General features: G+C 38.3%; 3 protein-coding genes across 6 annotated transcripts; 2 read left to right on the top strand and 1 right to left on the bottom strand.

Moving 5' to 3' along the window:
- Positions 1–366: 366 nt before the first annotated feature.
- znf518b (zinc finger protein 518B) lies at positions 367–5,349 on the bottom strand. The gene is made up of 2 exons (XM_023328952.1): positions 5,265–5,349; positions 367–4,832 (listed from the first exon to the last, which is right to left on the bottom strand). Exon 2 carries the CDS (start codon positions 4,680–4,682, stop codon positions 2,241–2,243), a length of 2,442 nt encoding a protein of 813 aa, XP_023184720.1. The 5' UTR covers positions 4,683–4,832; positions 5,265–5,349; the 3' UTR covers positions 367–2,240.
- Positions 5,350–5,990: 641 nt separating this feature from the next.
- gsr (glutathione-disulfide reductase) lies at positions 5,991–13,894 on the top strand. 3 transcript variants are annotated; one of them, XM_005802075.3, is made up of 13 exons: positions 5,991–6,252; positions 6,631–6,805; positions 7,888–7,914; positions 8,006–8,094; positions 9,290–9,359; positions 9,529–9,676; positions 9,751–9,805; positions 9,881–9,980; positions 10,070–10,318; positions 12,545–12,656; positions 12,736–12,867; positions 13,006–13,139; positions 13,254–13,894. In XM_005802075.3, exons 1-13 carry the CDS (start codon positions 6,206–6,208, stop codon positions 13,401–13,403), a joined length of 1,488 nt encoding a protein of 495 aa, XP_005802132.1. In that variant the 5' UTR covers positions 5,991–6,205; the 3' UTR covers positions 13,404–13,894. The 3 variants fall into 3 exon arrangements, with proteins under 3 accessions (XP_005802132.1, XP_014325385.1, XP_023183904.1); XM_014469899.2 differs by lacking the exon at positions 5,991–6,252 and having other exon boundaries at positions 6,512–6,805; XM_023328136.1 differs by lacking the exon at positions 5,991–6,252 and having other exon boundaries at positions 6,711–6,797.
- A 1,794-nt stretch (positions 13,895–15,688) lies between these two features.
- Positions 15,689–26,105, top strand: slc30a9 (solute carrier family 30 member 9). Of its 2 annotated transcripts, none has more exons than XM_005802074.2 (18): positions 15,689–15,789; positions 16,219–16,334; positions 17,491–17,688; positions 17,805–17,852; positions 17,951–18,050; positions 18,239–18,331; positions 18,481–18,563; positions 19,054–19,112; positions 20,023–20,090; positions 20,914–21,072; positions 21,583–21,718; positions 21,818–21,857; positions 21,947–22,018; positions 22,257–22,364; positions 22,493–22,658; positions 23,482–23,611; positions 24,609–24,722; positions 24,822–26,105. In XM_005802074.2, exons 2-18 carry the CDS (start codon positions 16,235–16,237, stop codon positions 24,864–24,866), a joined length of 1,719 nt encoding a protein of 572 aa, XP_005802131.1. In that variant the 5' UTR covers positions 15,689–15,789; positions 16,219–16,234; the 3' UTR covers positions 24,867–26,105. The 2 variants fall into 2 exon arrangements, with proteins under 2 accessions (XP_005802131.1, XP_014325383.1); XM_014469897.2 differs by having other exon boundaries at positions 16,194–16,334.
- The last annotated feature ends 798 nt before the right edge of the window (positions 26,106–26,903 follow it).

Genomic DNA, 26,903 nt, shown 5'->3' with positions numbered 1-26,903 from the left:
AATTCAGAGATTTGACCTAGGCATGTTTTCAAAGGTTTTTGAGAAGCTGGAATCTTTCTAGATTTACATTTTCACAACCATATTTTGACATCATTCGCACTTATCACCACACCCATGTAAATTAAAAGGGATTAAATTTATATTTTAAAGTTATGTTATTTTCCTAGAGTAAGTAAAAGCCATTAAGTGCACCGATGAACACTGATTCACCAGTCTATGCGAGCTTTCTGTACATCATTAACTGTGATATTTCTAGAGCTCATGCCTGGTGTTTGCAAACAGTGTAGTGTGTTGGAGGGGGCAAACAGTGTTAATTAAAAGCTGATGTAACACATTTTTGCACAGGAAAACAGAACATCTCAGTTCTTAATATATTTCTCATGTTTTTATTAGAAAAGATGGAGTTACACAACTGTTATAAAAGGATGAAACACAATAATAATGAACACTGAGCATGTATAAAAACCAAAAACACATTTGGACTACATGATGATTAACTCTAGCACAAATGAGAAGTAATGTAAAGGCAAGGTCAAATGTTTCTGACTCTGAAATAATTTATAACAGTGACTGCACAGCAGCTTCAGATACTGCAGCGTAAGGAGGGATATGAGGTGGTGGCCATTCTCTATTTAGTATGAACACCATTATTTGATTTTACATACATATAGGGTCTATATATTCAAGTCTATTTACACAAACATGACCAACATAACCAAAAAATAAAAACAAAAAAAAGAAATAGAAAACATCCATAAATATCGTCCGTGGGCAACCAAAAACTATGAATGTAATCATTGGTCTAGCACCTTGTAGGACAGGATTATATAACAAACAGGTGTCATAGTGCTGCCATAAGAAGCAATACAGTCTGAAAATGATCTGGTCAAAAGATTATGCAAGTTAAAATGTTGAGAAAATATATACAACAGGTTTGGAATACTCAAGAATAATTACATTTATCATCATCAAGACAAAAAAAGCTTTTTAAAAAATAAACACGTGGGTCTATTTATTCCTCATACAGTTTCTCTGTCATACTTTACATCTTTTGCTTGAGATAAGATGGGAAACTTAAAACAGTAAGGGATTTGTTTAGTTAATGTCCACAAAAATCAAGAGCCTTTATGGTATATTCACACATGGTAAGATAAAGTAATGCACTATGATCGAGACTTTTAACCTGGTAGTTTAGAGGAAAAAATCCAGCCATTCATTTCCTTTTCTACCACATCTACCTCCATCCTAACTAGTGTTAAGTCTAAATTATTACTTTCCCCTAAAGTCACGAAGGCCTTCAATCACCTCATGTCATCTGGCGACGCCCAAAATGCTACCATCAATGAATGGATGACAGAGTAGTAAACACTTAAGTTATAAAACACAACTATTACACTTCTTGTCACACTTCTCGTACGTTCAAAAGTACTTCTTAAACGCTTCCACCTGTAACACCCAGTGATGATTAACTTAACCAAACAAGCATCAAAACAAACATACAAAAGAGTCTATGTCTAAATTTTACTTTTCACACCTTACAGCAGTGCTCTCATTTAGGCTTTTCATTTGATGAACTCGCCAGTGACCTATGACCTTTTGAAAAGCACAGAATATTTCCCAAACACACAAATTATCATGGAGTGCCTGAACTGTGAAAACATGTCACCTTTGGCATGTTAAAATGTTAACTTTTTGGACAAAATTCACAGACTCTAATGGTAGCAATTTCAAACATCATCAATGAAAAAAAACATTGTTCAGATATATTTATAACTTCTCTGTTGATTTGAATATTTGGATTCAGGTTGTTTTGTATTTTACCAATGCTGAATAACAAACATGTGAATATTCCACAATATTCTGTGTGAAAGGTAACATGAACTCCTGTAATTCAACCATTTTCATGTTGCTGCATGTCTGCGTCAGATGAACGTCACTGATAAAAACTGGTTTTAAATAAAATACATTTAATAACACTTCAAACGGATTTTCGGGTTTCTTGAACAATATTTAGAACTCTGTATTAATTGACGGAATCTACAGTGGCACACAGTCCAATTCCTGGGCATAAAAGCATCAACTTGCATTGCACTTGAATATTCAGAATAACACAATTTACAACATTGATGTCCATATTTTTTGCGTTAAGAAAATAACCGCCTTAATATTTTGTGAGACTTCAAAGATAACACTACTTTTATAATAAATGTACACTCCTGTCCACAGATGGAACACTACATTCAGGGAAAGTCTCTAACAGTACATCCCATCACTTCATAGCTGTGTCCGATCCCTTTGCTTAGCCTCATTTTTAAAATTTGGCACTTTGGAGTCGCGTCAGAGGCTCCCATGTCTGAAAAAGAGTCCGTCCTTGTTCTCTGCACACAAGCCCGGGGCTTCGGATGATTAAGCACCACCACCGGCTGGTTCGGACCTGGCCGCTTGACCAGCTGGTCCTCCTTCAGCGGCATGGGGTAGATAATTGTACAGTCATCGAGGCTGCCTGCCGGTAGCTGAGGTTTGTCTCTGGATATTCGAACCTTAAGTCCTTTCTTGCTTTTTTTCCAGATGCCAACCTGAACCCGTTTAAGAGAGATGGTCAAGAACCTGGAGGATTCGGCCTCCTTGCCTTTCCCCGCTTGCTGTACTTTATCCACAGAGTTTGCTTTCTCCACAGGTGAAGCAGGCTTTGGATCTTCACATATGGAAGGCGTTAAATCAGGACTGTGGCTGCTTTTGTTAGTGTCTCCTATCTTTGCTCCATTTTCTTCCTTCTTGATGTGAATGTTGCTTTGTGTCAATGCTGGTGGCTGCAGGTTAACCTCCTTTTTTACTGTCACACACTCAGTTGACTTCTCTGTGAGTAACACATCACAGGTGAAGACCCCGTTTTTTTCAGCCTGCTGGACGCACCGGCCTGACGCTGGCGCCTTAAGCCTTTCATCTGTGCCGTTTCTGATCTGATCTTGACTTGTGCTCTGTTTTTTATGCATCACTATTCCTCTCAGAGCCATTACCAGAGGTTCAATTGGACCTTGGCTTTCCTCTGGCTGCTCGCTTAACGAAAACACAGAGGAGATGACTGGGAACCTCTGAGGCTCTAAGACATCTGCATCTTTTGCTATGTTTTTAGATCCAACGTCCTGGATACAGGTCGATATTGTAGGGGTTGTGTGATTAGATAGGACGGGGATGTTTATTGATAAACTTTTCATCAGACTGCTTTTTATTGGAAAAGTTTGATTTGCAAGATTGTCTTTATTGACTAGAACAGCAGATCTCACTTTGATGGCTTGAGGAACATGAGATCTTAAAGACTTTGAAGCTGGTGTGCTTTGCTGATCCAAGCACACTACATCTATGTCTTCTTTAGAAGCAGAGTTGCTCTTGAGGCGGACTTCCCTAGCTCCCAGCTTCACAGGTGCTGACACTTCTTGAACATTATTTGTGTCGGACAACCTCCTGGGTGGAATGCTCTTAGAGAGATCCACAGTTGCATTATTCCTCTCATCCACAATCCTCTGAGAAACTTTAGCTGCCACAGTGACAGGATGCAGGCCAGCATTCAACCTGATAGGACCTCTACCAGACATGACGCCTGAAGACGAGGAGACGTGGTTTACAGGTGCCGCCTGTGTAACTCTAATCCCAGTATTTACTTCCCGCACAGGAGTGAGAATGGTTTTGGAAACTTTGTTTGGGATGACCGCGTCACACTCCAGGTTGATAATTTCCGTCGAAGGCCTCTTCAGCACAACCTTCTCTTTAGTTACTACATTCGTTGGATTGTTCGGAGGGTTCACGCCGACGTTTGCCATTGTTTTTGTTTCGCTTTGCTTCCTGCTGCCTGTGCACATGCTAGTGCTTACTGACCTCATTGTGTTTGGGTGAAGTAGTGTGGACGACAACTGCTTCTCCGGACCAGGTTCTTGGAGAGTTGCGGGTTTTGTGTTCTTTATCACAGACTCATTTTCTTGTTGTGAGATGAGCCGCAGTTTCAGTTCCTTAGTCCCATTAACAGTTTTCACCTCAACAAGTTCCACCAAGCAGCCAGCAGGAATGTTCACCTCCTCTGGTAGAGACACTGTAAGGGCCCTGTTGGGCTGAATGAGTCCATTTAAATGAGGCAAGCGTTCTGTGTTGTTATTAGTGGTGTTGGTTAAGTTTGTGTCCAGTGTTTTCCCCAATTTGACAGCAGGTGCAGTTGGGGTCGGCACAGCCACCCGGATGACAGGTCGAGGAGGAAGCGGCAGCAGTGAATCAGCAGTGGGCGCACTTCTTAAGGCACTGGAGACAGCAACGGGCGGAGCTTTTGTCATGCCAGACTTAGCAGGTCCTTGATTTATGCTGTTACTATGCAAACGGTCAATGTGCTTCATCATACACCTCTTTCTCATGTAGCCCTGTCCACAGTGGAGACATTTGAATGGATACTTTGACGTGTGCTGCTTCAAGTGCTCGTTCAGCTCCGCCTCACTGAAGGACATGGCATTGCAATAAAAACAGTAAAACCTTGTCCCGTGCTCGATCATGTGCGTCTTGAACGCCACAGGGTCTGTGGCTGTAAATCCACATTTCTCACAGTACATCACCTTTGATGTGCCCAAAAGACGCTCTAGTGCCATGTTTGGATGGACACCATTCACAGATGACGGTATGCTTTGATAGGTCACAGGTTTCATGGTGGACTCCACTGGTCATTTGGTCTCGCCAATAACAACTGAAGTTCTTCACTCCATAAAGTTGATTGATGTTCACCTGACATCCAGGGTTTGGTCCACAGGAAGGTTCACACTGCTGCAGTCATGTAGAAATGAATGAGGAGTCCCTGCCTGTATGGAGCAGATGAAAAGAGAGAGCTTGAACACTTCCAGGACTCAGTGAACCTTACAGACACGACAGCCTCTTTGAAGAGGAGGCCCATGAAGCCCCTCCCCCTCACATACAGCTATTGCAGCATTTTCTGCAGCTATTTATCCACAAAATTATAAATCATTACATCCTTACGGTAATCGGGAAGTTAATCAGACTGAAAGCATGTATTTCTATTAGCATTCTCTATCTGCAGCCAGGAGCTAGCCTGCTTTGAACGTAAGGAAAAGGCCCTCCCTGTCAAACTGGAGCTTCTCCCGGACGACGCTCCGATTTCCCAATGTTTACGTTTTCAAATGAGTCAGGTCTCTAGCATGCATCTAATTTGACTGTAGTGAAACAGTTTATGGTCTGTCACATAGTTTTAGAGATCGTAAAAGCAGTGAAAATACCTTCGATCGGGGTGATTTTAACGCATCAGCAAATGGATCCCCCCCCCGGAGTTAGCTTGTCTTTAGCTGTCTAAAGCTAGCAATTGGATACAATTCCGGAAATAATTTTGTCTTCTTTTCAAATTAAGAGCATGGAACGTTAACTTTATATTTGAAGTTTTTGTCTCAGAAGTGGGAAGCGTTTTTTTTATTATTATTATTATTATTGTACTCAGGTACTCAGGTGGTGCTACATTTTCAATCAAGTAAATGTACAAAGTAAGTAAATAAAAGTAAAACAATATTTTATTTTACGAGATTTAATAACTAAGTAACTGATCATTACTATATCTGATTTGATATTTAGAACTGAGGTAGTCAGACAGATTAAAAAAAAACTCTAAAGACGCGCAAGTTCTGGTATTTTAAAAACTAAAATAAAAATTTGACATTTAATCTCCGTTGGGGATTTTTGAATAACATGTTTTTCAATTGCATCGTGATCTAAAATGTATAACTGAGAAAGCTGAATATTTATGGTTGAGATGATAAATGTTTATAAAGTTGACAGAAATCATATTTATTGTGAGTTTAGTGACAAACGCTTTAATGTATTTGCAGGAAGTGTCTTTTACTTTGACGGTTCTCTTTTGTCTGAATTGTGTCACCTTGACAACAGGCTGACTTGCGCTAGTGCGATTCCTAAAGATTGGCAATTCACAAATCAGCGTAGAATTTACGTAAGGACCTAAATATACGACAAAACAACGTGCTGTTAAGGAGGAACGCTGTACTGTCGGCAGCTTCCACCGAAATTAACTCGAATAGACCGTTATCTATCTGGAGGTTGTAAAGATTTATAGAGCAAACAGTTACCCTACTGTGTGCGGTTTTAGACTTCCCACGTTCCCATTGTGACCTTCGCTGACATGGATCAAAATGCCTTGTAAACATATTGGAGCATGCAGCTTTTAAAAATTCGCAGGTTACTGTGTGTGTCTTTGCGGAGGTGAGTTTAGCTACATGTTTCTGATAGTTTATAGGTCTGCTTAATGAATATCCAATGGTTTTAGCATATTTCCACCGCAGCTGTAAATTTAATCGAACAGTTGCAGCAGACAATGCCTGCTTTGTTATAATAGCCCCCGTACAGTTGCCCATGTGAGGCTCACCATGTGTATTGTGGAAACTGTTTCTGGGATTTGCACATCATTGTTGCAAGTCACAATGACACAGCAGAGGCTTTCACTTGACCCTCCCATTCTGTCCCTACCTCGTTCCCCTGAAACAGCTTCCTGGTTATGGCAATATTCTTGAGCCAGATAGCAGTTGTAAAAGCTTCGACTTGGTCCACAGCCCGAAAGCTAATCCTCTCCACTCCTCGCAGACACGAACTTGTCCGCCGCAGCATGGCATCGAACCGGGCATCGGCAGCGGAGACGACCCGCTTCGACTTCCTGGTGATCGGCGGCGGGTCTGGAGGTCTGGCCGGGGCTCGGAGAGCGGCGGAACTCGGAGCGAACACCGCCGTGATCGAGAGCCACAAACTCGGAGGTACCTGCGTGAGTAAAAATGAAAAGCAAACAAACAAACACACATACACCAGGGTAAATGTGAACTCTCCGGACTCATTTTTGTTGACTGATGACAATCCAAACACAGTGATTAAGAATGTTAGTAGTAATAAGAAGTTATTCTGCTTTCTCTCTTTTTTTTATCTAGCATTCTCTCTAACCCATCATAAAACATGGTATCTTAATTAACCTGAGGGAATTTGCTTATATTTTCTGCCATTAAATAAATTACTATAACAAGTCAACTGTGAGAACTTTAAATGATAGTGTGGAAGCTGTTTCTGTTTTCTAAGTAAAGAAGTTGAACTTTTATTTTGCTGCTTGTTTCTTTTGCTCATTATTTTTAATATAGTAATTACTCAAATAGACTTTTTTCCTTCCCTGTTCTTATTCAGTTTATTTTATTTCATCACCCCAATCCAACTGCCCAAAAAACATTAAGTTTAATTAATTAACATTAAGGCTCGACTGTGGCAGTGGGTAGAGTAGTCCTTTTTGTCCTACAATGTGAAGGTTGTAGGTTAGTCACCATAAATAAATAGCATAGCAATTTATTAACTTTAATATTTAATAAGGAATGCCAGTTATTCAGCTATATGTACATTTATTTAAAATTTCAAAAGTCGAAAAGTCCAGACTCCTGCTCTAGATTATTTGTTTGCTTTGCTTTTAGGTTTAGAAGTGCCTCTGCTAATTTATTTAAAAGCTCTTCAACAACATGCTAATTCTGTAACTAAGACAGGTTGTATTCACTTCCTTTTTTGTTTGTTTGTTTTGTATAATTAATGGATGTTACATAGTTTTTGCTATACTTTTTAATCTGATTTCCACATAGTTGATAAACTCCTATGTTTGAAGGTTTGGATTTATAGCATGATATAATTCCCTTTTTTCTGTCCAGTTTTGCTTTAAGCCGACACTGAATCCTTGTTCTTTAAACTCTAAAGTACATTATAGTGTAAATAAATTTACATTGCTTAAAGATATTGTCTTTTACATTTCACATGCATTTAGAAATGGTCTACTCAGATTGCACTACATTTATATGCTGTGTTTTAATGTTTTCCCAGGTCAACGTTGGATGTGTTCCTAAAAAGGTAGTTAATTTCTCTTACTCATGTGATTGGTCATGTTTGGACTAATAGTCGGAAGAATTTTAAATCAGACCATTTTTCTGTGTTTTCACAGGTTATGTGGAATGCAGCAGTTCATGCTGAGTATCTGCACGATCACAGCGATTATGGCTTTGCAACTGAAAAAGTTCATTTCAGTTGGGAGTAAGTTTGACTGTCTGTTCTGTCTCTGGATCAATTTTTGTGGTCAGCTGCAATGAGCTCTTTTGAAAGCTTGGAGGGAAGTTCTTGAAAGAAATCAGTGTTCTTTCACAGGCACAATTCCTCCCTCGAATGCTCTTTTGTTTTTTTGTTTTTTGTCTTTTTTGCCCACTTCTCTGTTTGAGCAGAGCTTAGTTGAGTCATCATGACCGTTAAAGAAAGGTCTATGTAAGGAGTGTTATTATCCGACTTGAGCAAACTTAAGGTGTGTCTATACGCTTCCATTTCAACTCCACTGCTGTTTATGGAAATTACATTGTAGGGTGGAGAAAAGTAAAAAAAATTGAAGGTTTTCTTCAAAAAAAGAAAGATAGCATGAGAAATATAAATCAGAAATCTATCATTGATTCTTTACTCTGCAACATAAGGAACAGAGAAGTCAACGTTTGTGCAAATATGTAGTTGCAACAGGTTTTAAAAGAATTTCATGAACACAAACCTCCACCTTTATTCACATTCATGTCTGAGACGAACAGGCGTTCCATTTGGATTATAAGCTACTGTTCTACTGCCTTACAATAAAAAACCTTCCAACCTCTAAGGAAACATGCGACACTAATAGAGGTTTAATAAATTAAACCAGACGTGTTCAGAGAGAATAATACACACCCTTCATTTCTAACTTAATATCTGACAAGTTCCAGGTCACTTGAAACCATATTTTTTCTTTTTCCATTTTATCGCCGTAATCAAACCATTTCACACCCATTTATTTAAAAAAAAAAAAGGTTAATCAATGGTTTCTGGTGATTTGCACAATTAGCTTTTTGTTGTAAAAAAAAAAAGTGCAAAGGACTGCTTAGATAAAAATCACTCTTGTCAGGTTTATTAATAATGATATCAGATTTCAAAAGCAGACACTCTTGATCAGGTCAAAGTGAAAAGCTCTTATATATATATATATGCCAGAAAACATAACAGTTTTCTTATAGCTTATAAAAGCCTTTGATTCAGAACTGTTTGACTTCACAGAAAAAAGGGTTAATTAAACTTTTTTTTAATGTAAAAATGTTAATGATTGATTAAACTTTAAGTGTTCTAAATTCAGTTTTCTCTCAAAGGTTGATTTGTTATATAAACTTCTCAGGACAAAGTGTTTTGTGTCTTATGCAACTAACTTATTTATTTATGTTTGCAGGACTCTTAAGGCCAAAAGGGACGCTTACGTTTCTCGCCTGAACCACATTTATCGCAACAACCTGGACAAAGTGAGTTTAACTTCTGTCAATGTTTAGGCTGCAGTTTTGTGGCAAGTTAGAATTATTTCATCTGTTGTTTATTTTCTTTTGTTTGGTTTTTTTTTTATTTTCCCCCATAATAAAAAGATGAATAAATGTAACATGGCCTCATGTTGTAGTTCTGTCTGATGTTTTCCAGGCTAAAATTGAAACTATTCAAGGCTTCGCCAGGTTTACAGATGACCCTGAGCCCACCGTGGAGGTCAATGGTAGAAAACTGACGGCGCCTCATATCCTCATAGCCACCGGGGGGCAGCCTTCTGTTCTGAGTGACGAAGAAGTTCCAGGTTGGAATGGTGATGAGAACTTGTTTTGAAGATGTGGAATTTCACATTTAAACATTTTTGTGTTCTAATTTTAGGTGCAAGTCTTGGCATTACTAGTGATGGCTTTTTTGAACTTGAAACCCTTCCAAAGTAAGGTTTTATATGTTTTAAAAAGATTTTAGGCCTCAGTAGTTATCTGTAAATAAAAATCTTTTTCCTCATTAGGCGCAGTGTGATTGTAGGCGCTGGCTATATTGCTGTAGAAATGGCCGGCATCCTAGCCACCCTGGGGTCCAAAACATCCCTTGTTATTCGACAAACAGGGGTAAGAAACAGACCAAACTTATGAAACAGAAACAGTGATGTTTCTACAATCTATGACCGTGCTACAAGTTGTGAATGCTCTCTCTGTAGGTTTTGAGAAACTTTGATGCATTCATAAGCGCAAATTGTACCAAAGAACTCCAAAACAACGGCATCGACCTGTGGAAGAACTCTCAGGTGAAATCTGTGAGTAAGACCGACAAGGGTCTTGAGGTGACGATTGTTACCAAAGACCCAGAGAAGAACGATGAGAAGATCAGCACCATTGAGGAAGTGGAGTGCCTTTTGTGGGCCATAGGAAGGCAGCCCAACACATCTGGGCTGAACATCGGCAGCATGGTAACAATTTACACATGCAGTGCTGGCCACATTTATAGGCAGTTCTGGTAAAGATTTCAAGAAGGCCTTACTTTTTTTATTTGGAAAAGTACACATTTTACTTAAAGTGCATTTAGTTATTGGGGAAAATATCATATTAACATATAGAGAGTTGATAGATTAATGAATTAACTTTGTCATCCCTTTTTATTACAAAGTTCTTATAAAACAGCGATGTTTCATAAGAATACTAAGAAGAAGATATTTCACATATATTCTTTTTGACACACATATCTTCCTCTTAGCATTTTGTTTAATAAGAACAGAAACAATCAGTGAAAAATGTGCATTGGTAAGTTGAAACTGGGCTTAAAATGATAAATCAATACTAAATGTGCATTCCACATGCTTTGATCCAGAAGTTTGATTGTAGGGGAAAAACGGCTTAATAACCATTCATTCCTTGATCTTAAGGTTTGGTATTTTATACCAAATGGCAAAAATGAAAGTAAGCAAACCATGACAATGGTGTGTAATTTTATTTAAATACCTTCTGGTTTTTAGTCAGTGCTCTGATAAGGCACTGAGGCATCTCTTCTCTTTAGCATGGGACAAATCTTGGCCATTCTTGTGAATAGGGAAAGTGAATCTTACAACAGTGTTTGATATGGTCTTCAAAAGTGAGATAAGGATCAAACCTATCTCAAAGTTGGTGAATAATGATGAGAGAGAATTCTGTGTAGGAGGTCCAAGTTGTCCTATCCATACAGATGATGAGTGCTGATGCAATGGATGATGAAAGTGGAGCATCTGTTATAGTTTTTACATGTGTGTTATCTACATAGCATTGAAATGAAATTCCTTATTGGAGGATGACATGGCCAAAGTAAAAAGAGTGGGTCCAAGGAATGACCCCTGTGGAACCCCACTGTGAGCTTGACTTTGAATTGCCAATAGAAACATGGTCTGTTCTGTAAGTGAGATTTAGATTTTGACCAATTGAGGGCAGTGTCAGTGAGACTGATGGTGTTCTGGTATTGAAGGTTGGATTGTGCATAAGGCACCAGGCTGTGAGTTGATGTCCCTTTTCTATAAGCCTCCTCATCGTTGATTGAATTGAGCCTGACAACAGTGGTATCATCAGCAAACTTAATCACAAGGTTACTTCTAAAGCTGACGTAGCATTGGTGTGTCAGCAGTGTGAACAGTAAAGGGCTCAACATAACTCCTTGTGGTGATTTCTGATGTTGCACTGTCAGCACTTCCTGTCTGTAGTCATATAGTTTAGTGCTAGTGCTGTTTTGCTTTCCACGTGTGTCAAAGTAATGTGGAGCAGGCTGAAAATCCTGTTGTCTTTTGTTTTGAACAAAATTGCTTTCACCACCACCGTTGGAGCTGCTTGCATTATTCTTTGTACCATATAATTTAACCAATAGGACAGCACTTATTTCTCTCCTATAACATTTCAGAGGTTTGGAGTGTGCATAGAGAGTGATTGTTGTCCATTCTCCTATGTGTAGTCTATCAAGATTCCTCTTCAGCTTACCCTATGTGTCTTAAAAATCAAACAAATGTTTGCTCCTTTTTTTCTTGTTAACCATTTCAGTGTTAATTTTTGGTTAAGTGACATAATTAGAAGTTCCTAGAAACTCTAATCAACTAAGAAAAGTAAGCTTAAAATTAAAATATCCTACAGTTAACAGAGGGACTAGTAGAGGTGCCTATCCCTTTGCAACTGGTGGTTTGCTTAGAAATTATTTCTATTGGGCGTGCCGTGGTGGCGTAGCGGTTAGCACAACCCGTATTTGGAGGCCTTGAGTCCTCGACGCGGCCGTCGCGGGTTCGACTCCCGGACCCGATGACATTTGCCGCATGTCTTCCCCCCTCTCCTGTCAGCCTGCTGTCATATAAGGGACACTAGAGCCACAAAAGACCCTGGAGGGGTAAAAAAAAAAAAAAAAGAAATTATTTCTATTATTTCTTCATGTGGGATTTTCACTCCACTATATAAATACATTTATTTTCTGCTCTGTAAAGGTACAAAGTCTAGCTATGTTCCAGTGACCCACATTATCTCAGTCTCTCCATCACTTTTCATAGCCAGTTTTCTACAAAAAGCAGGTCAAATAATTGGATCAGTTGGCCAAAGAATTTGGGGAGAAAAAGCATAAATGATTTGTTTTTTATTAAAAAAAAATTTTGTTAAAAATTGCCTCCTATAAGTGTGCTCTTCCTTTTGTCTACCAGGGTCTGGACACTGATGAAAGAGGCCACATCATCGCGGATGAATTCCAGAACACCTCTCGGCCAGGAATCTATGCTGTTGGGGATGTTTGTGGCAAAGCTCTTCTCACACCTGGTAGGAGACAACAAAAACGACACAAGTCGCTTCGTAGCCAATTTATTAAAAGCTCACTGTTATTTTACTTGTGGGGCAGTTGCCATTGCTGCAGGCAGAAAGCTTGCCCATAGATTGTTTGAGGGCAAGAAGGACTCCAAGTTGGACTACTCCAGCATCCCCACAGTGGTGTTCAGCCACCCACCCATTGGTACCGTGGGCCTCACAGAAGGTGACTACTCCTGTATCCTAAATGATTTCACTTTCAGCATTCTCTATTATCTGATATTTTGGTAAATATCCCAGCATTCCTAGCTTCACTAACCAAACCAGCATGACAAATGTGTCCTTGTTCATATTCTTCTCTCAGAGGAGGCTGTTAAATCCCATGGAAAGGAGAATGTAAAGATCTATAAGACATCTTTCACGCCGATGTATCACGCCATCACGAGCAGGAGGAGCCCATGCATCATGAAGCTGGTGTGTGTGGGCAAGGAGGAGAAGGTACGGGATGTCTGTTTTTGGTGACCTTTTTTTTTTTTATTGCTTTTCATGCACAAAGTTCTGGGGTTTTTTTTTTGTTTGTTTGTTTTAACTTGAACCATCTCATCTTTGCAGGTGGTGGGCCTGCATATGCAGGGCCTTGGTTGTGATGAAATGCTTCAGGGATTTGCTGTTGCCATCAAAATGGGTGCGACCAAAGCAGACTTTGACAACACTGTCGCCATCCACCCCACCTCGTCCGAGGAGTTTGTCACAATGCGTTGATGCAGACATCGTCCCCAACCCATTTGTTTCTCTACATGACCAAAAACTCCGGATAATCAGCCCAGAACCAGAATATTCTCTCATCAGAGTGATGACTTGTTTCACGAAATGGATTATAATCTTATATTTTTTGCATTTAAGTGACCTTAATTGTAAACAGTGTTCATATTTTTCACAGATTATATGGTTTACCTAAACAACCTTAAATTCAGTTTTGACTCTATTGAATTATGTGGTGGGTCTTGACTACTGATTAAATACTCTGAATACAGTACAATGACGGTGAAAGCAATGAATGTGCAAAGATTGTTGTCAAGAAACCGCCTGAATAACCAAACAATAACACCTCCTTGTGTTTGACTTATTGGTCATTTATGTCATTTATATTAAAGCCACAGCTGCCCTTTGGAGCACAATTTTAATGCAAAGTCAGGATCTGTATCCTTTGTAGTATTCTACAGATGCAATAAACCTGCATATTTCTTTCTTAAGACTTGGGATTATCTTGTCGCTTGGTGACAACACCCTTTTTTATTATTACACTGTTAAGAAGCCCTTCCCTTTTGTATTTACAACTAATTTGGGTTGGGTAATGGCGGAAGCACTCCCTTCATGCTGACCGATGAGCTGTATTAGTGCTTTAACACGTTATTTTTCTTCTGTTAGAAGATATGTTAACAGACTTTCTGCAAAAACTTCCTCTTTTTTGTGGTGTGCATATTGCTGAAAGACTGTCAAAAAAGTATGACAGTTTCAGTTAAATATTATATACAATTACATAATATTTACATAACATATTTACAATATTTATTTCTATTTATTTTTTTACAAATTACACTGAAGGAGGAAAAACTTAGTTTCTCATGCAAATGTGCTGTAGTTATTCATTAAAGCAGATTGCATTTAACTGAATCTTATATTAAGTTGCATGCAAAATAAACATGACCATGCATGTTCACAAACATGTAATGTCGGAAGACTTAAAAGAAATTAACCCTTTATTGCAGCAACATAATCTCACACCTGTAATTTTCAGTGCATTTATTCAGTGGGGTAAAAAAGAATCAAATTTTAAGTGTGAAATTATGCTACTACAAAGAGAGTGGATTTTTTTTTTAAAAAAAGCTTTTTGCATTGCATTTTAAAACTTTCTATACTAGGTAAGTATGATATTGTGACCTTTTAAGATAAGATAAGATTTATTGTCATTGTCATCAACAGATTACAACGAGATTGAGATTTGCTCGACTCGAGTTAAGATGCAGGTTATGTATATATATAATATACAAAGAAAAAGAAATAAATTGTACAAAATGAGAAATAAAGAGACATCAGAAGATGGTTGCAGCGCCTGGAGGCGTCGCAACAGAATTTACATTTTTAACAAAGTGTTGTCAAGAGCAGAAGTTCTTATGCCTTTGAGTTTAGTGCCATGATTGCCACCGGGTAAAAACTGTTTTTTAGGCGATTTGTCCTGGTTTTTATTGCTCTGTATCTCTTGCCTGATGGCAGCAGCTGGAAGAGACCATGGCCAGGGTGTGAAGAGTCATTTAAAATGTCCAAAACTTTCTTGTGGAGCCTGGAAGTGTAAATCTGTTCCATAGTGGGGAGGGGGCAGCCTATGGTTCTCTCTGCTGCCCTAACAACCCTCTGGAGCGCCTTCTTGTCCGCAGATGTGCTACTGCCGTACCAGACACACAGACCATAGGTGAGCACACTCTCTATGGAGCAGTGATAGAAGGCCTGCAGCAGGTCTGAGGGGAGACGGTTCTTCTTGAGTATTCTCAGAAAGTACAGTCTCTGCTGCGCCTTCTTCAACAGCTCCTTGGTGTTAGTGCTCCAGGTTCACTTGTCCTCCAACTCCATGCCCAGAAACCTGAACACTGGGACCCTCTCCACACAGGTCCCACTGATGGTGAGAGGCTGGATGTCGGTTTTGTTCTTCCTGAAGTCGATCACCAGCTCCTTTGTTTTGGAGGTGTTGAGGAGCACGTTATTGACTTTGCACCACTCTGACAGCCGCTTCATTTTAAGGGAACTATCTCTATGTTCTGTAAGTTTATAAAAAAATTACTTATTTTAGATAATGAAAAAGGAGCTCATCCTCTTTTCTGATAGTCGTTTTCCTTTTCTTGTGATACGCAATATGTAAAGTTAACCTATCTTTAAATTTAATGTCAAAAAACAGAAAAAAGAAACTTGACCTTCCACAGCGCAGTGCAAAATATCGCGACATCAGTCACTCGCGCGGGATCTCCTCACTGAAATGTCATGGGTCACGTGATTCGATGTTTGTAGTTTTTTTTCCATCGTATGTCTGAAGCGGCGTTACGATCAATTTGTAAAATGGATTCATACTATGCAGAGCAAACTTCAACGTAAAAAGGTATTTGTTTTTCAAGACATTATTTTATAAACGCACCCGCTGCTCAGTTGCTTCAATTTAGTCTGAAATTTAAATCTTAAAGAGCACCTGTTATTTCCAAGGCTAATGACGTTAGCTGATCATGCTAGTTAGCTATGTAGCTCTTTTTCCACCGGGTTTGCTTAACGGAGCAGAACAGAGCTAGCCAACAAGCAGAAGCTGTACTTTTCTGTTAAATGAAAAATATTCAGTTTTACCATAACTGTCAGTTTCTTTTTAGCCACGCTAACGTTGCTAACTAATGACACTGTCTGAACCTGAGAGGATATTTCTCAACGTTAATCTGTTTGAAAGGTGGTTGGGTTAAGTTGGTAGGCTGGTAATGCTAACACTACTGTGACTCGGATATCTGTGAATTTACAAAGCACATTCCTGCTCTTCAACATCAAGCTCCCCTGCAGAGAGGATGTTCCCCAGCCTGGCCCACAGACCATGGCATGTCTTCTGCAGAGTGTCCCTGCAGCGCAGGTCCTCGCTGTCCCAGTGGTCTTATAGGTTTCTCCGAGGTGAGCTTCTGGATGGGTTGCCTGTTACCCTTATATCTACTTTAAATCCGGTTTTTTACCGTCGGGAAAAAACAACTGAAGCCTAGCCAGACTTTTTATTATTATGTAAACCAACTAATTTCAGATCATTTATGTCACGTCTAGGAGACTTCACGATCACTCTTTCTACTTGCTTTATTGTTGTCAGTTGATCTTGAATCAAGATTTATCCTCCCTAGCAACCAACAAGGCAACTAATCAGTTCTTTTGTGTTAACCTTTTTATTATTTCAGATTTTTTTCCATTCGCATTGTGCGTGTTTTTAATAAAATTCACTTTCCTTTCTTACAGGAAAGAAAAAATATAATTTTTAGACATTTGCTTTTGTTGTAGTACTCTATTAAGGGCAGAATGACAAAATGAGCACCAAGACTATTGGTGTATATTTAAATGATTTAGCAATAGTCAAATTATCCAAACTGTAGTACATATGTTTGGGCAGTGTAATATATCACAGTTATGCAGTCATACTTACACTTTGCATGCTGATAATACATGGAGTCTCACTTCTCATGTTGGCATGTTGTTGTGGCCAAAATACTTCCAGTGACAGTTGGGAGCATTGTTAACAAAGAGAGAAGTGACAAGAATATGGATATTATCACAACTGCATTGTTTTCGAAAATTGTAGTTATACTATTATAGATTTGTATTATTAATTTTGCTGCAATATAAAAAGTGATTTTTTTGTTTTTCAGTGAAAGCACTTCGATTCCTATTTAAATGTGTTATTTACAGTTTTGTGTAAATTCTTTAACATAAAACCCTGATATTTTTACAGAGAGATGTCACAATGTTGAAAGCTTCATGATAGATGTAGTTTGAGCCATATTACATGTTCAGACCAGACTTTATCTCAGCTCAACCTCTTACCCAAAACCTTCAGAAACTTCACCAAAAGCTTATTGTACTTCTTATGATGTCATTGATACAAATATACACAAAGCATAATGAGTGTTTACCTAAGTAGGCTTTTTAAACTACATCTTTTGTGGAAGCCTGCTGTGGATATCTATACTTATTTGCCTGTTGTTGTTTTTTACTGTCATTGTATTTTTTTCATGAAAAGGAAACACATCATTGCATATTATCTTTAATGAGCCACTGTGTTGCACAGGTTGGCAGATTGGAGGCACACACAGCTTATGGCTCAGCCTTCCTGACTCCCGTGTGGCCTCTTTGGGGCTTACATCGGTGCAGTACTACTCTACCTCTGGTGATAGTAAAGATGGTCCTCCAAAATCAAAATCAACTGTTTCCCCTTCAGCAGACAGAGTGGCGACTGGTGCTGCAAAAGTCCCCACAAATTTATCAGGTAAACTTTTCCATATACAAACTGTTTAATTTTTTTATATGTGCCTGATTACTTGTTCAAGAATTATGGAAGTTTAAGCTTAATTATTATTTCTATTAATATCTTTACTTCCACAGATAAAGCACTTCAAGGACTGACGAAAGCTGAGGCAATTCAAGTCAAAGGTAAGAGGTGACATTTGTGTGTTCCTGTCAAATTTTGAATTAGCTGATTCAGATTGAAATCATTTTGTCATTTCATTTCTCTTTAACTTTGCGCACAGTTCGAGCTGTCCTCAAAAAAAGGGAGTATGGAGCCAAGTACACTAAGAACAACTTTATCACTGCTGTCAGAGCGATGAATGAGTTCTGTCTCAAACCAAGGTGATTCCTTTGTCTTGTATATTTATAGAAATATTATGGAAAATGGGAAACTGTTCTATTTCTGTGTGCCATAACAATTGTACAAATTTCTTTGGTGTTAATAATTGAGCATGCTTTTGCAGTTCACTTGAACAGATTTCTGTTAGTCTGTTTCAAATTTTCTTGCCCTACTCTTTTTGTACTGGAAGTGATCTGGAGCAGCTCCGGAAGATCAGAAGGCGCAGCCCCCATGACGACACAGAGGCTTTCACTGTGTTTTTGCGGTCAGACGTGGAGGCCAAGTTAGTGCAAAATTCTTCTGTTGCGCCTCCAAAACATCCGCAGAGAATGATACCAAATCTCTTCAAACAAGTCATTTATTAAACCAGCATTTACATGCATATTTCTCTTATGTTGGTTTATGATTATATTCTTTTTTTCTTGCTATCAGAGCACTAGATGTGTGGGGAAGCAATGAAGCTCTAGACCGAGAGAGGAATCTCAGGAAAGAAGTGGAGAGAGAGTACCAAGAGAGTAGGTTTAACATTTGTTTCTTTGTGAATAAATTAAAAGCACAAAGTTTTCTCTATTCATAGAGGCTGCATAAAAAATACTCAAAATATGTTTAGTTTGTAATGTAGGTAGAAAAACAATTCGAAGTCACAACTGGAAATGTTTTCAATAACTTTTCAGATAGGATTTAAGCATTTGTTGGAATAGTGCTTAAATCTTTAGGTAAACTGCCGGAGCCATACCTGTCATAGCCACACTAATAGTCACACAATTTACAGCAGCAAAATTGTCGAAAAAGCCACAAATTATTTTATATATATTTTTTAAGTTCCCATATTAGGCTGCATGTTTGAAAAATTGGTAAAAATGTTGTTTTTTTCAATTACATCATAAGTTTTACTGACCAGATCATCTCTCGGCTGGTATAGTTATCTATTTCCTGTTTTGCTGTGGGGTTGTAAAATAATTTTAATTTTGGCTTTTGTTTGACCCGTTGTCTGTTTATCTGCAGATATTTTTCGTAACCAGCAGCTGTTAAAGGAATACAAAGACTTTTGGGGAAACACTAAGGTAAGAGCTTTTTTGTCCCACTTTTTGGGGGGTATTTTGTTGTGAATTTCCTGATTTCATTCCCTATCTCATCATCTAAATACTCCAGCCATCCATCTGTGTTTCCATTTGTTTTGTTTGTTTGTCTCGACTATTAATTTATCCATGTGTCAATTTGTTTTTCTTTATATCCTTTAATCCTTTTTTGTTTATTTTTAATCCATCTATCAGTTGTTTATCTGTCATTTGTTTATCACTTTGTTCATTTGTCATCATATGTTCATCCATTCATCTCTCCCTTTGTTTTTCCATCCATTTGTTTCTCCATCATGTGTTATATTTTGTATTTAAAGCCTGGCTTCTGTAGAAACACCTGGTGTAAATTCACATTAAACTGTTGCGTTTCTACATTAAAAATGAACCAATGGATTGACACCTTTGAAATGTTGCAATGTGACACTGTACTGTTATTAGTAGCTATATTAATATTGATATGGTAATGTATAGCATTAACATTCAGTAACATTTGTGCCACTGTACCATAGTTAATTACTCCTAGTTGTGTTTGAGTGACCTTTGTCCCGATAACTGAGGTCACTGCATCTTTTACACATAGTGACATTCATGTTGACCCCTGTCTTTGCTGTATGGTGCTGATGTTATTTCAGTGACTGAGCTGCACCTGGCTGGTATGTGGTGGTATATTCTACACTCTGCTGGTTTGTTTGGCCAGAGGAGCCATCTAACCTGCTGCCCTTTGAGAGAACAATAGAGACAAAATGACAAAATACTATTTAAAATTTGTAATATTGTTATTATTGATGTTATTGTTATTATAATAGGCATTCTGATTGCTAAAAATAACTATCAGGTATGTCGAGATCATCCATTGAAAGCCATTTGTATTTTTATTATTTTTCTCTTTCTTAAGCCCCGATCCGGCAAGAGGGCTACATTTCTGCAAGGTCCAGGGAAGGTGGTAATGGTGGCCATCTGCATGTAAGTTTTTTCTTTTTGTTGTTTTGTCTTATTTCTATTGTCCTACCAGATTGCCTTGTTTCTGAATTTTGTATGGTTTTTATAGAACATTTGTCTCATATTTACCGAATTGTCTGAGCTGCAGCACACATAGTGGCAGGTGCCGAATTACAATCTGCATTCAGAATCCTTAGAGAACATTATGGTAGAATATGGGTGCAGAAGTCTGATGTAAACAAATGTTTTAAAATTATGCATAAAAAGCCTACTTGTTGTGCTGAAAGTCTCCGGACATTATTGGGGATTCCTAAAAATATCTATATCGTAAAGTTGCGCTAAGCTTTTCTTTTTCTCCTTCCATAATCACAGACACATTTTTTGAGTGTTTTACTAATGCAAATCATATATATTATGTAAATTATAATGAGTCCTTTGTTGTGACTTCGAAAACATTTTTTATGTTAGAGCCCAGACTTTTTGAAAACTTTGTATATAGAATTTAATATTTGTGAAGTGGAAGGGAATGTACAGTATATATTCCTGTTTAATAAGAACAATACATCTGGTTGTTTTTAAACGTGCGGGAGCTTGGAAACTTGCCGTCACATGAGCTTCTGCTGCCTATTAGATTAGTGAGATTGTGTTAGAGGACATGTGGAGTCACATGAAGCCAGACAACGCACGAGACCTAAAGATTTAATCAGTAAATTCATCAGAGGTCCAGTGATGTGTCAGATTGGTTTCCAAAGCATTCTTCTAAAAAACATGTACATATATGTCATTTAGCAAAATATATGTAGAACTTGAGTGTTTGGCTTCACGAGTCTCTATTTTATGTCCTCAGCAATGGCTTGAACTTCTTCTTTAAGCTTCTGGCCTGGGTCTACACCGGATCAGCCAGTATGTTCTCCGAGGCCATCCACTCTCTGGCCGACACCTGCAACCAGGCTCTGCTCGCCCTGGGAATCAGCCAGTCTGTCCGAAACCCAGACGCCATTCACCCGTAAGCAGTACACCTCTCTGAAAACAAACTCAAAAACGTGGTTCCTTATCTGCCATTAAAGAATTTTAAGTTACCATGTTAGTAAAGAACAAATGTTTTGTAGGAGTTTTATTCCTTGAAACACTAAGCATGCTCTGTCTGCACCCTAGAAAAAATATGCTATTTGAATATTTTCTGAATGAGTGACAGTGAAAAAAAAACTTTCACAAGGAGTTAGGGATATTGGACTTTCTGATGAAAATTTGAGCATGTACCTAAAATGAATTATAAACATTACGGATGAGTTTTATTAGACCTTCCCTCAACTTCTGAGTGCAACTGTCCAGCTGCTCGGTGTTTCAGTACTTATTGCAGATCATTAATCTTCAAAATTTATTGGGTCTGGAAATGTGTTGAATTTTGAAATGAGTGATCTGTATGAACTTTGCTTTACGGTCTGTATGTACAGACAGACCTGGTGTTTGTAACTGAGTAGATATTGCTAGTCTAAGTCTCGATTCCATGTTTCAGGTACGGCTTTTCAAACATGCGCTACATCGCCTCCCTGATCAGTGGCGTGGGTATTTTTATGATGGGAGCAGGTCTCTCTTGGTACCATGGCATTATGGGATTACTACACCCAGAACCAATTGAGTCTTTGCTCTGGGTGAGTGTCTGCTCTGAATATTAATATCTAATATTAACTTAACTCTGTAAAGTCAGAATTTATAGACTAAAGAAAGCGTTTCACATATTAATTTTACAGGCTTACTGTATTTTAGCGGGCTCTCTGGTGTCTGAAGGAGGTTGGTTGTTTTGATAAAATATAAGATTTTATTATTTTTAGCTGAAGTTTTGCAGTTTGAATTGAAACGTGTTTGTTTTTCTTTTTCAGCCACCTTATTAGTTGCAATTAATGAGATAAAGAAGAGTGCCCACAAGCATGGGGTGTCTTTTTATGAATATGGTATGCACATTTTGCATTTAATCATGTGACTAAGAGTTTGTTGTTGTGATTTCTGGTCAGTACACACAGAAAATACAGCCAACTATCTTTGTGGAAAAAAAGCGAGTTTCTGTCAGATTCCCACAATTTTCTAAATCTCTGTGTTACCAAAAACTTTCATTGGTAAAAACATGATGTTAATTATGAGCTGCTGTGTAAAACCATGTTTTATAAAGATCCTTATGTGTCCTGTGTAAAGTCATGCAGAGTCGAGACCCCAGCACCAATGTGGTGCTGTTGGAAGATGCTGCTGCCGTGTTGGGGGTCATCATCGCTTCTGGCTGTATGGGACTTACCTCACTCACAGGTGAACACATATACACTATCTCCCAAACTGCGATTTTCATATTGGATATAAAACATCCCCAGCCAATTGGTCATTGTTTGAATTCCTGTTGTTCAAAAAACTTCAGTATGGAACTGTCCCTGTCCCAGGTAACCCGTACTATGACAGTCTGGGCTCTCTCGGCGTGGGAACATTGCTGGGCACCGTCTCGGCGTTCCTGATCTACACCAACACCGAGGCCCTACTGGGCCGCTCCATACAGCCGGAGCAAGTCCAGAAGCTCACAGAGTTCCTGGAGAACGACCCGGCTGTGAGGTAAGAGCAGAGGTGGGTAGAGTACCCAAAAAGTCATTCTGAAGTAAGAGTCACACGACTTCAACATATTTTTACTCAAGTAGAAGTAAAAAGCAGTCATCCAAGAAGTTAGTCAAGTAGAACGGTATTCTATAAAAAGGTTTCTCAAGTGTTGGAAAAACTAATCATAACATCTGATTTGATTTAAATTTTATAATGACATCAACAAAGCAAATGTAACTAGCTACTACCCACCTCTGGTCAAAGACATCAAACTGTGGTGTTTAATGAGGCTTCAAATAAACCACTCTGTTTAGAGGAGTGGACATAAAATGCACCTTCTGCTCAACTTTATAGAATCTCAGTCACACAGTTTATTACTTTTCTCACACGAACCTTAAACCTGCTACCAACTAGAGTTTTATATTTATGTATGAAATTTGCAAAACTTTCTTTCAGTTTGATTATTATATTACTTAATAAAAATCACCAAAGGCAAATCTTTTTGGCCTAAAAAGTAATAAGAAATAACCTCAGATATTTCTAGCCAGGTATTCGCTGTATGGTGATGGTTCAGTGAACTGAACTCAAAGAAGTCTTTTGCACTTACGCTTCATCACATTAGCTGAATATGTGCAGCATTGCCAGACTTATTGGGAGGCTTCTGTACAACGCCTGCGCCTCAGTTTGTTTGTTGCTTGTCTTTGCTATATGATTCAACCCTTGTAGCCCTTTGCTTTAGGAAGTAAAAGTTATCAGATATTTTTCTGCATGTAATTGTGATTTGCGTGGCAGAAATCCTGCATGTACTGAAGTTTTACAGCCGTATTTTTTTTGCACACAGAGCCATCCATGATGTGAAGGCCACAGATATGGGACTGAGTAAAGTGCGCTTCAAGGCTGAAGTTGACTTCGATGGCCGAGTGGTGACACGGTCTTATCTGGAGAAACAAGACATTGACCAAATCCTTAACGTAAGGTTGCTCTTTCTATTTTCAGTGGATAACTTTGTTGTTATTAAAAAAATCATGCTTTTTCATATACAGCTTTTGATGGTCCTTTTTTCTCTCAGTAGATAGCTAAACATGTTTGGTAAACATTTATGGTGATTTTTGTCTCCGGCCAGTGGTTGACCAATTGGCTTAACTTGCCAGAATAACTGAGATGTCCATTTTAATAAGTCAAGTTAGAAGTGTTTGTATTCAGATGACAATATCTGAATTTATCGTAAGAAAAATTAGAGGGAAGCTCTTATAAATTTTCAAACAAAAAAGTCTGAGTACGGTAATCAGAATGTCAGATGAGACTGAGGGGGAAAGTAAACAAAACAAAAATAGACTTCAGTTCAGTCATGAGTTTGAAAGAAGAATATGTTCCTATAAGACTCAACATAAAAACTAACAATGACTTTAGAACGGCTTGTATTTAACTGCAACTTTTATTTGAATTTTTCAGTTTTTAAATCTGATTTGTTTAGACATTATGCTCATGTACAAACCTTAATGCAATTTAAAATGAAATGAAATAAAATTAGTTTGGAGGAAAGCTTTTAACACTTTTGTGAAATAAAAACAACAAAAATTCAACAACTTTATTGATTTTAAAAAACATTGAGGAGGAGATATGTTATTGGCAATATAATCAATTAGGTCCTGGCAGCCCTGCTGCCAGTGACCAGTTTTAAGGGAGGCTCACATTTTAGGTGGCCATTACTCTTGAAAATAGGGGAAAAAACCTTAGTTAACTGTCAATCTTCGTTACCAAGCAAAGATCTGTGATTTTCACTCAACCACCACTTGTCTACCATCATCCTTCATCTGTCCTAACTAGACAGAAGTCTCTGCAAAGATCTGGAAATCTTCAATCTACCTCAAGACTGCCTGATGCCACAATGTTTGCATTGTTTACTGCAGACATCAGGGTGTGAAATGGATTGCTCAACCGTGGCATTTTTTTATTCTGTCTCTCCAGGACATTCAGCAGGTGAAAACACCTGAAGAGTTGGAGAACTTCATGCTGAAACATGGCGAGAACATCATTGACACTTTAGGGGCTGAGGTGGATCGCCTGGAGAAGGAGCTGAAGGTAGTGAGGGAGGAAGTTATTGAAGTTGTTTTTTGTTGATGTGTGCATTAGAAAATATATCACGGGTAGATTTGTCACTGTCTTTATTGTCTTTTGCAGCAACGTAACCCAGAGGTTCGCCACGTAGACTTGGAGATACTATAGTGACTGCTGGAGAAACGTCCCGCTGCACAAAGAACTTTAGCAGAAGGAATAGAGAAAGCCAAGCCCACCTCCCACTCTGACCATCTCCACCACAGATAAACCTGAAGTCTTACACCTGTTCACTCCCCAGGGCATAAACACAGCATGTTTGAACAGTAACTGCTGGAGATGCTCAGTTCGTCAGCAGAGAGCAAGACTGTCAAACATCTTATTGAATCTAAACAGAAGTCCTTCCAACCAGCCACTGTTTGCTTCGGCTTACATTCCTCTGTGTTTGTGTCTGGATTTTAACAAGGTCAAAACTCGAAACAGGACCAGTGTCAATTACTACTCTTGTGCGTTAATCTTACGTGTGAACCACAGTGATAGTGTTTCCTTCACAAGCGCAAAGGAAACTCGAGCTCTACGTATTTAAACAGAAAATATTTAAAGGCTAGTCAATGTTTTTTTTCTTTTAATTTGAAGCCTTTTTGAAAATGGCTCAGTGTTGCTGGTTAATGAGAATGACAAAAAAATTTTAATGCTTGAAGAAAAAAAAAATCTGATTAAATGGGCGTAAAGTTTCTCATTTGATTTCTAGTGGGAGTGAAAAATGAACCAGAAAGACCAAAACAATTTGCAGTAATTTATCATGTCTTTGTGATATTTTATTGAAAAAAAGAAGACGGGTAGAGATGAAAATGTAAAGATTGCAGTTTGATCCCCAGAAATTATTACATAGGTTTCCTTTTTGTTTTAAACTGATCAGCAGGTGAATGTATTGCTTCAAAGATGAAACCCTAAGAGGGGGTGGAATTATTTTGTCCCTTTCTTGTCTTTTTCAACAAAAAGCACAAAAACGCTTCATCTTTTCCAGATTTCATCAAAAGCAAACCTCCCAACAGGTTTCCTGACAACAGTTCATTTCTGTTTCTACAGTGAATTATCGAAAAATCAATCCCCATTTTAGTATTTCTGCTGATTATTCTTAAAAAAGAAAACAATTCAGCATAAATGCGCATTTTGTTTTTCTTTTTTAAATTCTTTGTCAGCACACAGTTGCACCTGCAGCTCAGAAACACCTGCCACGAGCTTCTTCTCTGCTTCAGGAGGTGGGCCGTTCATGTAGATGTGGTCGTATGGCTCTGTTCATGGACGATGGGTTTATATATATATTTTTTGAAGGTGTCAATAGTTAGATATTTTACTGATATTGCCACTGCTGAAGGACTTAGAATAAATTTGAAATAATTTATTGAATCATGGTGTTTTATTCTGTTACTATTGGTAACATTTCTCATGCAAGTTGTGTGATTAATCAGCACTTACATAGGGGACCCATTTGTGCATTGACTGTCCACAGGATAGCATATTTCCCTTATGTAAACTGCTAACTTGATTCAAGAAATCTAAGGGAATACAATGAGATATATGTGACCGGAATGACAGGGCAAATTACTATTTATATCTATAAAGATTTTGTACGACTGAGTTTGCTGATAGGAATTAAATGTAATGAACCCAAATGGGTCTTCAGGTACACCAAGTCCCCTACCGACGCACATGTTGACTGGTTCTACCTGTGTAAGTCATTGTCAGCTTTTTAATGTCATTTTGAACTTTGAACCAAACTGTGGTTGAATCTTGTAAGTTGGGCCCTTTTTAATCGCAGATAATTTGATTCAAAACAACTTTGGGTACAAGGAGGGACCCATATGGGCCCTAGATTTATTGTGTAGTTTGAAGTTGTTACGTTGTTTACAAAGTACTTAACTGGGTTTTCTGATATAAATTATATTAAACCCAAAAGTGAGACCCATAAAAGAAATCCATCATCTGCCCAGGACCCTTTAGTGCTTATTAAACCAGAGCAAAATTAATTTGGGGCCCACATATATGTTTTAGCTTAGTAAAAATGTGCAAGACCGTCATTTGCTTCATGTGTGAGTCTTTTGGGACTTTGAAACAAACAAAAAAAAACTGATCATGACATTGTCACCACAGGTTGGATGTAGATGGCATCTAAGGCCCATGTGGGCCCACTCTGAAGGGAACCGA

Source organism: Xiphophorus maculatus, chromosome 23 (assembly GCF_002775205.1).
Source record: "Xiphophorus maculatus strain JP 163 A chromosome 23, X_maculatus-5.0-male, whole genome shotgun sequence".
NCBI lineage: Eukaryota > Metazoa > Chordata > Actinopteri > Cyprinodontiformes > Poeciliidae > Xiphophorus > Xiphophorus maculatus.
Note: the sequence above shows the minus strand (reverse complement) of the source record. Positions and strands in the feature narration are given on the sequence as shown.

Coding starts and splice junctions, on each gene's coding strand:
- znf518b (XM_023328952.1), bottom strand. CDS start 4,682: ATGAAACCTGTGACCTATCAAAGCATACCGTCATCTGTGAATGGTGTC.
- gsr (XM_014469899.2), top strand. CDS start 6,545: ATGGCAATATTCTTGAGCCAGATAGCAGTTGTAAAAGCTTCGACTTGG. Junction 8,095..9,289: donor AAAGTTCATTTCAGTTGGGA/GTAAGTTTGACT, acceptor TTATGTTTGCAG/GACTCTTAAGGCCAAAAGGG. Junction 9,677..9,750: donor GAGTGACGAAGAAGTTCCAG/GTTGGAATGGTG, acceptor TTCTAATTTTAG/GTGCAAGTCTTGGCATTACT.
- slc30a9 (XM_005802074.2), top strand. CDS start 16,235: ATGTTCCCCAGCCTGGCCCACAGACCATGGCATGTCTTCTGCAGAGTG. Junction 17,689..17,804: donor AGTCCCCACAAATTTATCAG/GTAAACTTTTCC, acceptor TTACTTCCACAG/ATAAAGCACTTCAAGGACTG. Junction 21,858..21,946: donor CTCTCTGGTGTCTGAAGGAG/GTTGGTTGTTTT, acceptor TTTCTTTTTCAG/CCACCTTATTAGTTGCAATT.